The sequence below is a fragment of the Zosterops lateralis genome, assembly GCF_965231275.1.
Source record: "Zosterops lateralis genome assembly, chromosome: 1".
NCBI classification, from domain to species: Eukaryota; Metazoa; Chordata; class Aves; order Passeriformes; family Zosteropidae; genus Zosterops; species Zosterops lateralis.
In genome coordinates, this window is record NC_139762.1 from 59,090,790 (window position 1) to 59,108,859 (window position 18,070).

The 18,070-nt window shown below is 35.6% G+C and overlaps 1 protein-coding gene across 4 annotated transcripts in view; it reads right to left on the reverse strand.

Moving 5' to 3' along the window:
- ATP9B (ATPase phospholipid transporting 9B (putative)) overlaps positions 1-18,070 on the reverse strand; it is a 151,029-nt gene that overhangs the window by 61,815 nt on the left and 71,144 nt on the right. For all 4 annotated transcript variants that reach the window (XM_083856759.1, XM_083856757.1, XM_083856756.1 and 1 more), the window contains exons 10-11: positions 14,430-14,505; positions 7,499-7,575 (exon numbers count right to left, since the gene is read on the reverse strand). In XM_083856759.1, the coding sequence (XP_083712885.1) occupies positions 7,499-7,575; positions 14,430-14,505 (153 nt within the window). The remainder of the gene's footprint in view (positions 1-7,498; positions 7,576-14,429; positions 14,506-18,070) is intronic.

Here is an 18,070-nt window from a genome sequence, read left to right on the forward strand (position 1 = left end):
CGGAAATCATGAAAATTATGCAAAAGACAAATTATATAGGCTTCTCCTCATAACAATTAGAGTTCATAAGGGCCTTAGGAACACCTGACTTTCTATACAGTTGCAGCATCAAGTTTTTGGAACCGTACCTTTCAGAAATGTGTTTTCATAGATCTTAACTAAAGAAAAAGTAATTCCAAAAATAAGGTTTCAGACTTCCAATAAAATACACTCAATAAGGAAAAAAAATCCACAAAGAAAGTGCTGACTGTGGTACATTATTCTCATGAATAAACCCAGTGCACAGAACATAACCTTAATGTAGGGAAACACACAACAGCCTCCTTCCACAGCATCACTATTGTGGTTGCCACCACTCTGGCTTGCTCACTGCCAAGCAAGGCATCGCAGGTGGAGCATTCCAAAAGCGCTGCAGTTCTAAGCCATGGGATGAGGTCCCATGTCCCCTCTGAGAGGCTGTGCCCTTTGCCCTTACCCTCTCCACTCCCAGCAGCTGCATTTTGCCAAGGGCTTGATTAAATTCTGAATGGCAACAAAGCCATAAGAAGGAATGTAAAGGTAAAAGCAAACTCCCTCAGCTGATTAGCAGCAGTGGAGGCAGCAGCTGAGATGAAAACACCATCAGGGTCTGCTTATTCAAGAGCTTACTGGGATATTCCTTTCACACAAGCCAAATGTGCAGGGAATCTCCCTTTCACACTGGAATGTCTCCTGCAGAATGACAACATTTCCTAGGATGTCTTTATTTTACCACAAATAATTCATTTTAGCCTAGATTGCCACAGATAAAACACATGTAATTTCTGGTGAATAAGCTGAATAGCAGGCTGTTGCTATTCCATAACTTGATCCATTTTAAGAATTTTTCTGACTATTTTGTGAAGTCAATTTTAATAGAGTACTTCAGAAATGGTATACTCCACACTGATCCTTCCTTAAACACCAGTGTGAGATTACATTGAACAACTGAGACAAATTCTAACCTACACATGTTCTAAAAATACTAAGATGACAAAATCCAAGCAACTTTTTAATGGGAGTCTCTAAAATAGGAAGAGAGAGATCACAGAACATCAACTAAGATTCTTGATGAAAATCACAAGAATTTAGGACTCCCAAGTTAGACATGGCTTGTGGCTCATCATTCACATTCTGGCACGTATCAATTTTTATCCTTCTACAGCCTTATAATAAGGGAACGAATTTAACATTGTAGGAATTTTGCAGCTGTGAAATAATTATGTGGTTTTGCAAAATCAGTGGGAAAATTTGGCATGAACTCTAAAATACACAGTAAACTCGGAAGTTTACCCAGAGTACAGTGAGAATTCTCTCTCACCACCAGAGACATTCCCTCGCTTGTTCTGTAAATTGTTGTATAGCAATGATTTTGTTTAGAACTAAACTCTGTATTGTTGCATATATTTTGCCTTACAGTAGGATTGCAAACACAAAGTGGCACCAACTGAAAGAGGACAGTGATTCAACATCCATGTCCCAAGCAGCAGTACCACAGCACAGCACAGCCAACCTCTTCAGTCTAGTCCTTGTGCAGCACTGAGTGCCTCAGGCACCACACAGCAACAGAGTGTATCACACAACTTACATGCAGCCAGAAAAGACCTATCACTTGCCTTGGTATATCGATTCCATGATATGTTTAATTGCTGGTTTCAGTACAAATAAGAAGTTAGGACATAGGTTATTCTGTAACTTTAACTTGTGAATTGATAGCAGGCCACATCATGGAACAACTTCTCTAGCTCAAGGATGTAACAGCAAGGTAGATAAGCAAGTGGTGATCAAGTATTTTTGAGATGCCAAAGAAAATACATTAGGATCAACTTTAAGGCTACAGGCATCATGTGCACACCATCCCACACGCATCATGTGTACACAAATGGAAAATTAGTAGATTTGGAAACCTAAGAGTACTGTAAAACATTCAGCTACCTTGGATGAGAAATGAAGTTGAATACCTCAAACTGACCACTCTCAGTTCCTGTTTCTTTTGTGGCTCTTCTGCTTTCCCCCCACCCCACTTCCTTTATCTATTGTGCCTCAGCTTCCCATTTGTATACTACCATTTTATTTCTTTTGAGGAGACCAATGTAAAGAAGAGAATAAAAAAATATATATCACTACTTGAAAAACATTGCTAATGTGGATAAAAGGGCCCCACCAAGTCTCTGAAAAGAAGCAGCATGCTGTAAATAAAATACACGAGTGTACTAAATCCCCCAGCACAACAGACTGTTTGCATGAAGTGATTTCTGTCTACAAATACACTCAAGGAAGTCAATCAAGACTTTCAGTCTTACTGTTTTCTTATTATCCTAAAGTCATGGTATAAATTTAGCATTCTTCCAGTTTTATATATACATCAAAGAAAATGGAAAACCTCAGCTCCTTTATCTGGAATTATGCTTTTTCCATACTAGTCATCTAAGGATTGGAATTCCCACTTTGACACTCTTGCTATCTCAGTTAATGGTCTTAAAGATAATTATAGTAGGTAGATATTCTCTCTGTCTCAGAGTAAAGGACACACAATTTTTTTCTTTGGTTTGCCAAAACACTGTTGACTGTTCCCAAGCATCAACATTCCTATGTTCTAATTTTGGAACAACAAAGGTGCCTCCTCTGCCATTTAGCCCTTTCTTTCCAAACTTTTAAAGAAAAATACCTTTTGTCTTCCTCCTTACTAACACTGTTCCATCCTTCTTGCTGAGACACTAGGCTTTTCAAGGTGCTACTCTCCTTCCTTTGCTCAGAGATGACAGCACATGGAGAGAAGAGCATCAACAACACTACATTAAATGTATTTCCCTGTGGCCTGATCCCACAAATTCTCCCATACACAAAGAGAGGGATTCTCATACTTCATGGGAAAGCTGGTAGTTAAGCACTTTCTTGGACAGAAGCTCTGCGTCAGGGGACAAACTAAGTATGGGGACTACATAATACCTCTACATGACAGCTTTCTCAGTTTTATCCAATACAAAGAGAAGTTTTTATGAGGATTAACTATAGCAGACTATACTCCAATAAAAAGTGCTGCATAAACATTTTTCTTATAAATCCTTAACATTTGCCATGAAGAGCCATGTAACACTTTTCACTGTTCTACTCTTACCCTGACCCTTCAGACATGCAGCCAGAGAAAGCCATTTTTCTCAGACTATGAACATCAAATTATAAATTTAGGAAAAAAAAAATGCAAGCGAAATTACTGGGCTCTTGTGCAACAGTGTAGCAGCAGGAAAAAGTGAATGGCCTTATGAAGGCCTGAATGCAAATTGGACTTAGAAATGTCAAGCCTTTAGAGCAGAACAGATAAGAATGGCTTACTAATGCCACTAACAAGATGTTGGACAACCTAATTTATTGACGTTCAAAAAAATGTGTCAAGGCAGAAGAAGCATATATTTTGACTATTCTAAAAGCTATGCTGAACAGGGAAACTGGTGAAGTGGCATCAGTTTCTGGGAACACATGAATCTGCTCTAGCCACTCCATTTCACTCCAAGTAAAGAATTAGAGGGAGAGGTGTCCTTTTTTACCAAATATTTTTCAAAAATCATCCTCATAAAAAAGGGAGAAAGAGTATAGATAAAGACCTTTTAAACACAGAGAAGTAAATTTGGTCACAAAATACCAGGAAGAAATTTTGTGGGAGGAGAGAAAGAATGAAAGAGAGAGCAGCAAAATGATTTTGTCTCAGTTTACCAGAATAGCAAGGTCATTTTCAAATCACCAAGGGCAACATATACACGCAAAAAAGAAAAGAAGTAACCACCCTTTAGAGATTTTCATTTGTTAAAAAAACCCAAATCAAAACAGCAAACAAGCAACAAAAGCAGGAACCACAAGAGTAGTTAGCTTTCAGGCTAGTTAAGAATTAGGGTAAAAACAATATTACTATTTTGATGAACACTAAATGGTTACTGTGAAGTTTTACTTCCGATGTTAAAATTTAACAGCAGATGTAGAATGCCGTAAAATAAGGGAGGAAAAATGTGTTTTCAATGCCGCTTGTAAGGATTAGCAACATTAAAACTATTTTTATACTAATCTGAAGCACACTAGGCAGATTACATACTGTAGGCTCCTTTAGAGAGGCTACTGATTTCTCAGGAGTTTCATTTAAGACAATTTCTACTAATTTTGATGCATTACTGTGTACATTCTGGGTGTATATAGATTACAAAGTCCAACTAATTTTAATGTGTCAATCTTCGTACACAAAATACATTCTGTTGAATTTATTTCCATCTCCCACCAAGGATACTGTGGTTTTTTAACTTCAACCCCAAAATCTGTTTCCATTGATGGAAATAGGCCACACTTGCAGAAGGGCTGCACCAACAGTCTTGCTTTCTATGAAGACCAAAGCTGCAAAAGCAACTCCAATTTTAGATAACAAAAAACTGTTCTGCACTTTAAATAGGTATGAATGAGAACACTGCAAAATGCCAGACAAAATAAATAAGTAACCTTAGTTTGTTAATTTCCCTCTTGGTTAATTAACACCTATAAATGACCTTTAGCATTGACAAGTCCAACTTCATCCAGAAAGCCAAGGTTTAAGAATATCTATCCAAATAGGATTGATTACTGATTACAGCATTGTGAGAAGCACAATTCAATCTGATTTTTTTTTTCTTTACAGGCTGGAACTGCATTCCTGAGTAAGCTGATGTGACTGCCAATGAGGTAAAATGCAGAGAGTCATTACACTATAATGTTGATGTTACCACTTCCACATTTATTTGAAGCACAGAACATATATCATTTTAGACTGAAATTAAACCTTTCCAGAAATAATTTTTCTTTATATTGTTGGAATTAAAAACATATTGAATTGATCCATTAAGAAAATTCTATGCTCTCTATCTTTGTGTTTTTCAGACTGTGTCTGCATCCTTAGGCAATGAAACAATTTTTACAATTGTAATAAAACAAGTAAGTGTTGACTTTAAGTTAAGAAAATTGTTGCTTGAATGACTAAATACTTCAGCAAACACAATAAATCCTTCTAAGTTTAACATACAGATAAATCCCATGCTTGAACAGGTACATAAATTTCACAATTTTTCTTATGCAAGTTTCCCTAAACTTATTTCTGTTTTAGTCTTTTTCTGAGTGTTTATAGAGCAGGTCTGCATCTCTAAATTTTAATACTGGTTCATTCAAAAAGCATCTACCCTTAAGAAGGAAAACTAAAAATCTACCATTAGAAAAAAACAAATTTATAGTATGAAGTATGGCAGTAATGTTATTCTCCAGCAAAAAATACAACTGTAGCATTTATCTGTATTTCAATGAAGACAGGACTGAAAAAAGAGTCAAGCCTATGTATTTCTTGCTTATTTATGGACATACCAGTTTCAATTTGACAGTGTAATTTGAGGATCATAGATCACAGTGTTTGCTTTCTCCCAGACAAAGAAGACACCAGCATCACTGAAACTATATTCCCAACAAGAGTGTATCAACACACTGTACAGGAAAATCTCTAAAATGTTATTTGTATTTGTTTTCAAAGAGCAGCAGAGAGAGACAATGTGCCATTTAGAATTAGTTTCAAACAGTATTTCAAACAATTCTTCCCTAAAGCAGAAGAAGCTGCAGTCTTATTTCCTCTCAAGTTTGCAGCAATAGCACAATTGATCAATTCTAATTTTGTTTCAGCAAGTTGGATGCAAATTTCTTTTTTTAATGTTCAAATCTTTAATCTCTCAAATGTAATGTCTCTTCTATTCTCAAAGGCTATTTTAGACTCCCTTTGCCCTCCTTTTGGGTCCTAATGCTACCTACCCTACCTAACATGTACCCATTATTGTCAAGCTTGAGAAAACACAGGAAGATTCCAGAGTACAAAGAAGAGGAATGAACTGAGTACTGTCTGTTGACCTTCTGCATGGCTCGCTAGCACAAAATATCACCTACAGACAGCACGTGTCTTATCATACAGAAATATGCAAACCAATCTCATCCCATGGTAGAAGTTAATGAGACAGTAAGATGCAGATTCCACAGAAAGGTACAGCTAAAACTACATCTTAAAAATGATGACAACTATTTTTTTTACTGTGCTCCATTTTATCACTTACTCAGCTGTGAGAGCTGTAAGTGTTTTCCTGTTTTCAGTTTCCAAATTCATCCTTACTGGCCATGTTAAATGTTGGTTACTGCTTTAAACATGGTTATTCAGTCCAGAGATAAAATCTCCATGCCAATACTATTGTTGAAATACTCACATACAAAAAATTTAACATTTACTAAAAGCCTAATACATCCCCAGAATCTGCTGAATTTAGGTAATGCATGTCATACTCATGAACACTTCCCTATGAGTTTATTACATTAAATAATTTCATTTCAAACACCTATGAGAATTATTTATTAGTCAGAAGTTGTTCAGAATTCTTAAGAGAAAGATTCTGTTACTAAAGGGCTTATCTTTGTATCAGGTAGAAGAGAAAATAACCATACACTGCAAGCATTCTGGTTCCATTTTACTCTACTATTTTAAAATGCATGTTACAAAGATTAAAATAATAAAAGGCCATCTTAATCCTGGTAATGGTACATATCACCTGTCTCTGTCAATGAGACATTTAAAAGCATCTCTTTATTAGAAACACAAATCAATACACTCAAGGGACTGCAATAACTGCTTCAAGCAATTTGTGTTATCATTTCACTCTTGATGTTCCTACTCAGAGCAACTTATTATGAATGGCGTGAAAATGGCAACCTGTCACAGTTGATTTTTTTTCTAAACCTCTTGCAATAATTTTTTCCTTTCTTAATATAATTATCTTATTACTAAACACAGGTTTAGGTTGTAAGGTACAGCTCACAGCTGAAGTTTTATTTCTTTAAAATTGAGAGTGCTCCCCAGCTTACATTAGAAACGTTACTGATTAAGTGAAGAGCCATTTGCTTTGCTTAGAACTGAAAGAATCTTGTACAGAGGGAAGCACTGAAACTTCTGGTATCTTCTCAATAGAAAAATCTCTTGAAAATATTTTAATTACTTGCAAAAATCCCTGAAAGAGTGTTCTGGGTACTGACTGGAACATCAGTTAACTTGTCCTACCACCACTGGTAGCCTGAATAAACTATAGCAGTCTGTTATAAACACTCCTTAAAACCCCTGTCTACCTTTAGCCAAATACTTTACAGTAAAATAATCTGGGAGCAGTGAAAATTAATATTTAGCCATGAGACAAATTATGCAAGTCTAAAGATGAACATTGATACTTCAAAGACAAATGCCCCATTACTACCTACAACACTCCTAGCTAAAGGAAGAATAATTTTACTTTCAAAAAGAGACTGTAGCAGAATTCACTCGTACCAAAATCTGAGGCAGAAGCACACATGAAACACATCACGGTAAAAACTTTTAGATATTTGGGTTTAGGAAGATCTATTTGTAAGTTTTTTGAAAACAAGATCTGGCAATTCCAGACTAAGACTAACTTACCTTATTTTTTGGATTGGATGTGTTCATTACACTTCGTGTTTCCTTGCCTGTGTAAATAACAACACCAATTACAGTTCCTGAAAAACAAACAAAAACCCAGAGGTGTCAAGAAAATGAGAGAAAATTTTCCCAAATTAAAACTTGCTCTAATTTAGTTCCTTAAACAAATCAATTGTATGAAAAAAACCCAACATTTAAGCATATCACTGTGGGTGCTGTTTTTCAGAATGTAAAATGAAGAATCATTTTAACTTCTGCAATGAACATCCATAAAGATGGTAACATGCTTTGCTTCTTTTTTATGGAAACAATATAGAAACATGTATTTGAACTTAAAACGTTGTCCAACTGTTTTCAGAAATTAGGACAGCATACATAACTGCAGAGGGAATAAAAAAAAATGAGTAAAGTGGTGCTGAACATACAACACACCAACTGCCTCCTACCTCTGCCACCTATAATGATGTAAAATCTGGTTCAGCCAATTAATTAATTTCATAGAATGTTATACAGAAATATTATCCTCATTAGCTTATAAACATTTTAATTTTTTAATTATAATTTTGTTTTAATTATCTTTTAATCAAGTTTTACAGCATGGTATAGGAAAATCTGGCTTCAGCATCACTAAATAATTTTTATATTAAAAAAAAATTATTCTTTTATTAATATGTCACATAACACTTTCTAGCATAAAAAACTCCCTTTATTTTTATTACTTCATTAAGTGACCTGAAATGGGTTTATGGCAGTACAACTAATAATGTGATACTTTTCGTGGTCACTATGCTATAAAGAAATAATAAACACAACTTTCAAAAACTCCCTGCTAGAAAACTTTAAAAAAGATAGAAGTATCACATGTTCATCTGACATTAACTTAATTTGTCTTTGGCAATTGGAGCAACATATAAGATCTGCTACCACTACTCTTGTAATGTAACAGGTGGTAAAAACTTGAAGAAACACCCAAAGACAAAAAAGATGATAGTGAAAGGTGTTTGCATTAAAGATGTCTGCATTTACTCAAAAAGAAGAATGTGTCCTGGATTAATCCCCCAGGCAGCTAAGTTTTATGCAGCTGCTCACTCACTTCCTCCCCAGAGCACCAACAATAGGATGGCAAGGAGAATAAGGAAAATAAAAATTAAAAAGAAAACAAAACCAACCAACCAATCCCTCCTGTCCAAAAAATACCCCCATCACAACTCATGGGTTGAGATAAGAATGGTTTAATGATTGAAACAAAGTAAAACATAACAACAGTATTAGTAACACTTGTGATAATATTAATGATTATAAATACTGTAATGAGAAAAAAGCAAAAAACAAAACAAAACAAACAAACAAACAAAAACCCAAACAAACAAACAAACAAAACAACCCAACCAAAACCACCAAAGACCCAAGTGAAACAAGTGATGCATAGTACCACTGGCTCACACCCAATGATCAATGCCCAAGCCACCCTAAAATTCCTCCAATAGTCACTAATCCATAATATCTGAACCCTTTCTATTGTTTCCAACCAATGTCCACATATCCCTTTGGGGCACTTTATTTTGGAGTGATCCTGAGCTGACCTCTGTGCAATAGTCAGAATGTACTGGACAATATGCTGTAGGGAATTTCCTCCTGCACACTACAGCAACCTCTGCCTTCATAGGTATTTAGTTCAATAGAAGCTGGGGAGGACTCTACATTGCAGATGGCACATTTCTACAAAGTTTCATCTGGCTAGGCTGCTGCAGCTCAGAGCAATAAACTGTCGTACTTGTCTCGTATTTTGCTCCTTGAAAAGTTAGTTTCAAAGGTGAAAGTCAGATAAATTCCATTTTGACTACTGAACTTAGAGCAGAATTTTGGTTAGATCTGACTAAACTGCTGTTCATAACAAGTTGTTGATCTTAGATTTTAAACGTTTTGGCACTACCACCATCAGTGGTAACTAAGCATTCCTTAGATCTGAAATGCATCGGTGTAAGGAACTCCACGCCTAGTTTCATTGTTGTCCCACAGTGGTTGCACCAGGGACAGTTCTGGTGTCCAATAACATGAACTGAATCCAATCTGGGATTTCTGGAAACATAGCTGTACTGCAAGCCTCAGCTTATTAAAAGCAATGACTCACATATTTCTATGTATGGGGCCTCTGCAAACTGGGTCTTGTACTGGGCAATCACTGATAGGTACGGGCAGAGTGGTTAATGAGGGGGAAAGAAGTCAGGAGAAACCACTAGAACAATTGTGGGCCTAGAAAAAAAAATAGAAGCAGATTTGTGATAGTCAGGCATACTCTGAATCCTGTGTGTGATCATTTCAATTTTGGTGTCTCCCAAGCACTACATGAACCATATAAAAACTATAGTGAGCTCAAATTAATTAAAGCTGTAGGTAGGAGTTGGCAGAAAATACTCCTTTTGACAGCTGTGCAGTTACATAAAATTGTTCTGATTTTATCTAAAGTGACTTCACAAGACTGACATCTGCCAAAATGATGATGCAATTTCATTAATACAAATCTTCTCTTAAGAGGTATCTCAGCAGGTTTCTCAGAAAGCTGCATTATCTTGTTCAGCATTTGAACCACATTGATCATTACCATAAGTGGAGAACAAAAAGCTAAAGCCCATACTGTAGTGGACATTTTGAGCCTTTTTAAAATTTAGCTGCCAACTCTCCTCTCTCCCTTTCTGAAATGAAACCTAACGAAGCTTTCAATAAACACAAACACCAGAGTCACTGATGCCACAAGCACAAATGATCTGAAAGATAAATAATTTAATTGCAGATAAACTAAGGGGTTTTCAGAATACAGAGTGGTTTAAGTTATTTGCTTATATTTAGAGGTGTTTCTCCAGGGACAGCAGTTTTGCAAGTTTTCACTAATCAAAGTTTCCTTTCCTTCAGGCACTGTTATTAATTCCACAGTGACAATACAGATATTAAGAATGACAAAGACTCTGTGCCTACTGCTACCTTTTAAAAACCTGCTAGAATGTTGCCTGTAAGTGGAAAAGTCAGAATATTTTTTCCTATCTCACTTATTAAAGAAAAATGGATGACTGCATGCTTTGGACTTGAAAGAAAGGCTTTTGATTTCCATCCCTGCCAGAGGCTTCCAGTGTGATCCAGGCACATTAATCTTTGTCCTTTCTAGGGTTAGGATAAACATCATACAGGTGGTCATTAGATCTCTGTCAGAGCTACAGCAAAAGGTAGAAAACCCCGCAGATTGGATATCAGTAGGAATCTCCATTTAGATATCTAAACAATCAATTTTGAAACTGGGTATATATTAGGAATGGTAAAATGGATCCCCCCCCCCCCCATTTAGCTTATGGTTATTCTAACGGGTAAAGAGACATACTAAATCCAAGGAAAGTAAATGCCTTCCAAATGTACAAATGTGAGTAATCTCACTCTCTTGAACACTATATTTTGATATAAAAAATGACATGTAATAGTTTACTTTTGAGTTGTTTGGAATTGTACGGTTTTGTTGAATCAATTCTTTGGTTCCCAAAATTCATGAAGATAATAAAAAGTCTTAAATTATAGCAAATACTTTTCTTGTCACTTCTACTGCTCTAGCAATAGCTGGTTTTTTTTCTCTGTAGAATCCATTATTGTAGTATTCTGATATTTTCATGAGCTTTGGTAATCTGCATTCAAGATGCAGTTGATAAGATTTCTTGAAACCTTAATACACTTAAATTTACTGTTACTGATCTGCAAAATTATTGATTTGTGGTCTCTCTCTTCTAGAACTGTCAGAGCATCAGCAACAGTCAGAGCTCAAGTTTTCTGAGGCATTTCCCCACATAATTCCCCAAACACTTTTCCCAGCCTAACCTTGACCCTCTGTATCACCTTGACAAATAGCAATGGCATCTATCCTGGAGAGAGTGGATTATCCTACCTGATGCAATGTGGTTTTTGTAACATGTCAAAGAGTAGTATCAGGAAATTCAGCATCTATTAATCACTAGGAGGAGAGCCCCCTCACCCAAAAATTGTCCTGTATGTCCTATACAAAACCATATTTAAAATTAAATAAGGCTTTGTATCTGCAACTCAGGAATATATTCCTTTCCTGGGCATCAGTGATGTAGCTCTCTGTCTCTGATCCTGAGACCGACACCATCAGCCAGTAATATGTCAAGATAAGAGTGCGAGGTTGACCCAGAACACTTTGTAACAACCTGCAAGGGGTTGGAAAGGGTCTAACAGGGTCCCAATGAGTCACACATTTGCTTAGCTTAGTAACAGATGATGTCCAGGCTGCTTAGAGAGCACTGGAGGAAGCAGCTTTCCCAGCCAGACTGCATTAAAGACTGTCCCACTGAAAAGTCTTAGAGTAAACGAAGAGATGTACAGGAAACATTGCAGGGCAGAACTCTATCCTCCACTACCTGGACTCAGGCCTCAAACTCCCTTTCTTGAACCAAAGTGGAATAGCAATAGAATTATTAGGTTTGTATACTGATGTCATCGACTTTTTTTTGGTGAAAAATACCTCTGTGTAACAAAACTGTGAACCTAGACAGCAAGGACACTGAAATCACCCACTAGTGTGGGTGAGGTAGCTGCAATTATAGTAGGGGAGGGAATGCAGAGGTACCTGCAAACTTGTGTAGGCAGAGTCCTCCTTTGATATCCCTCCATGGCAGGTTTAAGCAAGTCAGCTTATAGGTGTTTATAATGCAGTCAGACAGTGACCAGCATTTTTATTAAGATTTTCAGTTGTCACAAATCTTGGAAATTAAGCTACGAAGTCTACTTTTAAAAAAACTCAAGCAAATTTAATTAGCTCAGCATCAAGTGTTCCAACTTAGTTATGTACATTCAACTTGGAAGGGAGATGGAAACAAGTGAACGATACATCAGTTATCAACCAGATCTAGAACATCTTAATTTTAACAATTTGCTAGATATTTTACCTTATGGTCTTTCTCAGAGGTACAGTGTACCTCTAAGACTTTACAAATGCCTTATTAAATAAGCAACAGGCTGAAGGCAATAATTTCCTATTTTTACTGAAGGGCTAATCCTATCAAATGCTAAAATTAAATCCACAGAGGTCCTCAGTAATTCTTAAGATCTGCATTTTTGCCCTACAGAACATGGAATACTTATATGAGAAAAGTAATACCATGGTAATGGTATTGTAGTCAATACATTAAATGAGGTAAGCAAAATTAATGATATACCAAAAGTTAGATATAATTCATGTCAAAAAATCAGTTACTGGAGGAAATTATTTTTCTCTGGTACCTTAATTCAAGTTAACTTCTGTATGCACACCATGACACCATTTTTAATTTCTTGATCACATTATTTTTCCCTTCAGAAGGGGTTACAGTCTTGAAGAGCCACTCAATATTTTTTACTTTGTATTATTGAGTGAGTTTGCCCTTAGTCTGCCTGTAAGTCTTATTCCACTGTTAAAAAACTATGTACTAACCAGAGAATTATTATCTTTTCCTGTGTTTTTCCACTGCCATCATTAATAATGAGCTAAAGTCCTTCATAAATAATTAAACTTTCACAAGACCCCGCAGAAGTAAAACCCTCAAATTTATCCTAAGGTATAAATTTTAAGGAGTACTGTTTCCATTATTATGGGTGCCAAATTTAGATAGCAGATCAGGAGTAAGCAGTCAATAGCTACACTTCCAAACAAAACCATTGAAATGAAAACATGAACAGCTTTCAGTTAAAGTTCAAATGTACTGATTCAGAATTACTGACTTTGCAAATGCATACTCTTTGAGTGTATTTTTCCTCCATACATAGATTTGAGGAAAAGGAAACTCAAACCAAGTTTACACAGTATTGAAATTTATAATTCATGAGAAGCATCTTTTTATACAAAGGTAAAGATCTTGGCTACCTAAGTTAAAAACCTAACTGAGGACAATTTTAGGCATCATCAGTTTGACCAGACAGTTTTAGGTAGAATAGTTTTCCAGTACAGTCAAACCAAACAACACTAAGAATCAAAGAACATGACTATCTTTCCAGCACTCGGGAAAGGAGTGCTCAGTCAGACTCCTTTGCTACCTCCTCAGAATTAATCTCTTCCCCAAAGCCTTCCAGTGGGCCTCTCAGTGATGTAAGAAATCTTCACAGTAGGGACTAACTTTACAATTTAGCTGGAGACTCAATTTTACTTTCTTCCCATTTCTGGACTGTTCCCAGTTGTTCGAATTCCGCATCTTAAATCCTAGTTCTCTTCAGAAATCATGCTCTCTCAATTCCTTATTCTCAGTCCTCATGCAGAAGAATAACCACAGCTCTTTTGATTTTTTTTACATAGAGCAAAAATTAAAGAAAATAATTTTCTGCTCTAAAACCTCCAAATTTACAATGGCCTAAAGTCCAAATACAGCATCTAGGTATTAATGTGTACTCATTTATAATATCTGGGACATATATGAAATAGTACTAATATTTAGATCCCATAAAAGTACATAACTTTATAACTTATCTATTCTTTCTGATTAAGACTTTGCCTAATAGAAGATATTAATCACAGAGAATACATAAAAGAAAAATTCCTAAAAAAATGCAAAACCACCCTTGCTTTTCAGCAGGGAAAAACACCCACTGAACAAAACACCTTACAACTTTAAGTTTTAATTAAATCAAAAAGGTTAGTGATTTCAGTGGGCTACAAGGGGCTGCACTACTGAAAGATCAGAATTTAAGTTAAAAAACCTCCAAAGCTATTAAGGAGGATTAAAAATGTTTGAAAATATTTTGAGCAGCATGATGAAAACAATGGGAAGAAAGAAAAGCAACAGTTTAATAGTCTAGAAGGCAAAAGTATTTTAAAATATGAAATATTAATGGCATTTGAAAATATAAGGATGCACTTCTATGGAAGTATTTAGATACATTAGCAGCTTTGTATTGCAGCACTTACCTGAAGCAACAACAGTGCTTGCCCATAATGTATTTTCTATGCTTAGGCTTTCATGAACTGCAGGATCACTGTCTTCCTGTTAAAAATAAGAACAGCTAATAAGTAAATCACCATCACAAAAAGTTAAGAACCATGTCAAACCATCTGAATAACTGACACAGGATATTTGCATCCTTGTACCACTCACTCTGTAATAGCATTCATTGCACATATACAGACACAAATAACTTTCTAAAAAGTAAAATAGTGTTTAAAGTTCATATTACTTCTATCCAATCATATTAAAATAACTAATCAAAATTATTTTAAAAGTAATATATTCTTTTCCTCAGATGTATCAAACTGTAGAATAGTATGTTATAGCATGTAGTTAAAGTGAGTTATGAACATTAACTCCCAAAAATTAACACCCTACTCTACTTACATCATGTATAATTCATACAGTAAGTTATAGTCATCATCATTTTGCACCTGATAAACATTACATAAAGTTCAGGGAAAAAATATTTAGATTTCTAAAATGAAATGCAGGCTTGGTATTATCTCACCACATGCTTACAAAATATATACTCCTTGGTAGAAAACTGCTTCCACAATTTAAACTTCCCCTTTTTTGTCTCCCCTCTCTCCTCCCAACCAGTAATGATCTGCAGATTGTAAACAGACAATCTCTCATAATCAATTTGGAGCATGTACAGATTTGTTACTCATTAGCAGCTGTGAAATGTGCTGTTTACAACTAAAGGAAACTTTAGGAGGTAGGATAATCAAGTGTATTTGATCAAATTACAGATTGTCGCTAAACATTTTCCAAGAAAGGGGAAATGATTTAGTTATCAAAGTACATAATAAATTCTACCTATTGTCAATAATCTAAACCTACACCCATTTTTTCATCTCTATTTTGCAACAACCACCAAGCACAGGATGAGCTGCATAGAAATTTCTGTTTCTAAAAAAAGAAAAATCTCCAACTAAACACAGAAGTTTTTGTGCATAGATCAAGAGATCCCTATATAGCAAGGAAACTATAATTGTTACTCTCCTAAGTGAGGAAAAATTGTTGTTTAAAAGGCATGGAGAACCAACAACAGAGAGGAAGAGAGGGAGGATATGGAATTAGCCTCAAAAAGAAAATCATATATTTTGAGTCAAGATTTATATTGATGATCCTGTGATTAACTCAGTTGGTTAGGGCATGGTGTTAATTATGCCAAGGTTATGGCTTCAATCCCCATTATGGGCTTAAGAGTTGGACTTGATGCTTGCGGTTCCCTTACAATTCAGAATATTCTGTGATTCTGTGAAGAATCATCAACGTTCTATAAGATTAGCTTTAAATTAAGAAAAAGGAGAATTATTTTTTGATTCTTACCTCAGGAATTAGTACTGCAAGAATTATTTGCTATACTCCTAAATCTTAATGCTTAGATTCCTGTTTGATTTACAATTGTTCCCACATTATTTGGGTTCTGTGATTATTTCTTTTGCTTATTCCAAACAAAAAGTAAAAACTGGAAAATGTTCAAAAAGAGAAATAAGGGAGGTCAACATAGCTTCCATACTAGATATGACTAAATAAACCTGACTTCCAATGGGGAATATGACAGACATCTATGAAACAGGCACCTTAAAGGGGAGGATAGATACTGCTTATTTTTACCAAATAAGAAAGAAGTCATAAATAAAGTCAGCAAAATTAAAATAACAGGCAATCATTCTTAAATATGTACTTAGCCTGTGTCACTTCCTCCCATTTTAATGTTAAAAGGTTACACTGGTTCAAGGGTGAACTGGGTACCTTTAGGGAAGGAAAATTCATTGTAGGTTACTTACAGAAAATAGCTTTAACTCAGGAAATTTCTCACATCATGAGTTAAGACACAGATGGCTCTTCTGAGGAGGTACTACCATGGCCTTATTCTAGTTGTATTCTGCTTCCCAGCACTCTGCTTCTGGTTATTGTCAAGAACAAGATACTAAACCTGGTAAATCCTTTGTTTTCCCTAATTCTTCAGTTAGCAGATTTTAAGACTGAATTGTGAAACTCTTCCATATTACAAGAAGAAATCAAAAGCCCTGCAATGATGCTGGAGAGCTGACAACAGGGTCACAAAAAAGTCACTTGTTCAATGTCTACCATTGCTACAAGATTTAGTGAAATGCCTTCTTTTAGATAATTCAAAATAGTGAAACATCAAATGAGCTCTCTTTCCACTCATGCTCATCCACGGAATGGTCTAGCCAACCACTTATCTCCTGCTTATTTCATTATGGTACTTTCATGTCTTTATACCCTCACCTAACATCTTCAGCTTTCTACAGTTCATTCCATTTCCCAAATACCACACTTCCATGTTCAAACAGATGATGACTTACTCTAATTTTTCTTTTGTCATAAGTTACTCAAATGAAAAATACAAGGCGTATTTAAGGGTTATGAGTTAGGCTGTTTCACTCTCTTTTTATTTGTACTTCTGGAGAGATGGTAGGGATAGATGAAGCAGGGAAGGACAAGAATTGCAATTCCTCAGTGAGATCAGACCTGTGTTAAGGAGAAATTTCTGCAAGTTTTCTGACACTAACAGAACAATGTATGTTTTAGGTTAAATGAACTCCATCACTTGTTCTCATAGCAGAAATTTGACATACAAGGGCTTCTTTGTCCAGCTGACAAAGTTTCCACTTAAGGTCTGCTGGGTTGAATTTCATTTGGCAGTTGTATGTTTCTTGGTCTTTGAGTTCTGAATTAAGTTCATGACCAGAATAATGCAGTTCAGTATTATATTCAAGCTTCATATTCAGGCTCAGTTTTTTAATCCATGAGCAGCATTGATAATAGAGGTTTAAACTGCCTATAGGTTTTGGGATTTTTTTAGGAATTAGTCTATAGCTCTTGCATGTGCAGAGAGAAAGGAAAGATGATCAGTGAAATAAAAATGGAATACAACTCATTCTCAGCCCTTTTATAATTAATTTCATGAAGTCCCTTCATGAATGCACAATATAGCTGACCAAAGATCATGAAAAATTTCAAGGAGTCATTTTAAAAGCTTTAAAGCTATAATTTTTAAGAATTTTTTGTAAATAACAAAGAGAGGTCTTTGAGACAAAATACCTAACCCTTGAGTGAACCAGTGTACCACTTCTATTTACCTTTTCTATCTCTGTTCCTGCATGACAGGATGCAGTACAACAATCTACATCAACTTGTGTAGGAAAGGGGAATACACTTTAATTTACCTGAATCACTGAAAGAGACTCCTTCCCCAACCCAACCCCACAGTTAATTTTTCTGGCTATGTTCCTTTTACTGGCATGTGTTTTGGACAGGGTCAGATTAGGTTCCACAAACATTAGGTCCCTAGTCAAGCTGTCTGTACAGTTGTTACTGCCAGCATAAAGGAAGGAGAGTCAAAAGGATTTGCAAAACGTAATGCCATTCCCTTCATTGGCAACATAAAAGTAAGCCAGATTGAAGTGAACACAACCATTGCTTCAAAAGAGTCAATTCTTTAACAGCAAACATGAATTAAAAAAATGACTTAACATTCTCTCCACTAAAATGCAAGACATATCTAAGAAAACATCTGTATAATTAGTGTCAGGCCAGGGATTCTACTCATAAATAAATATAGCTA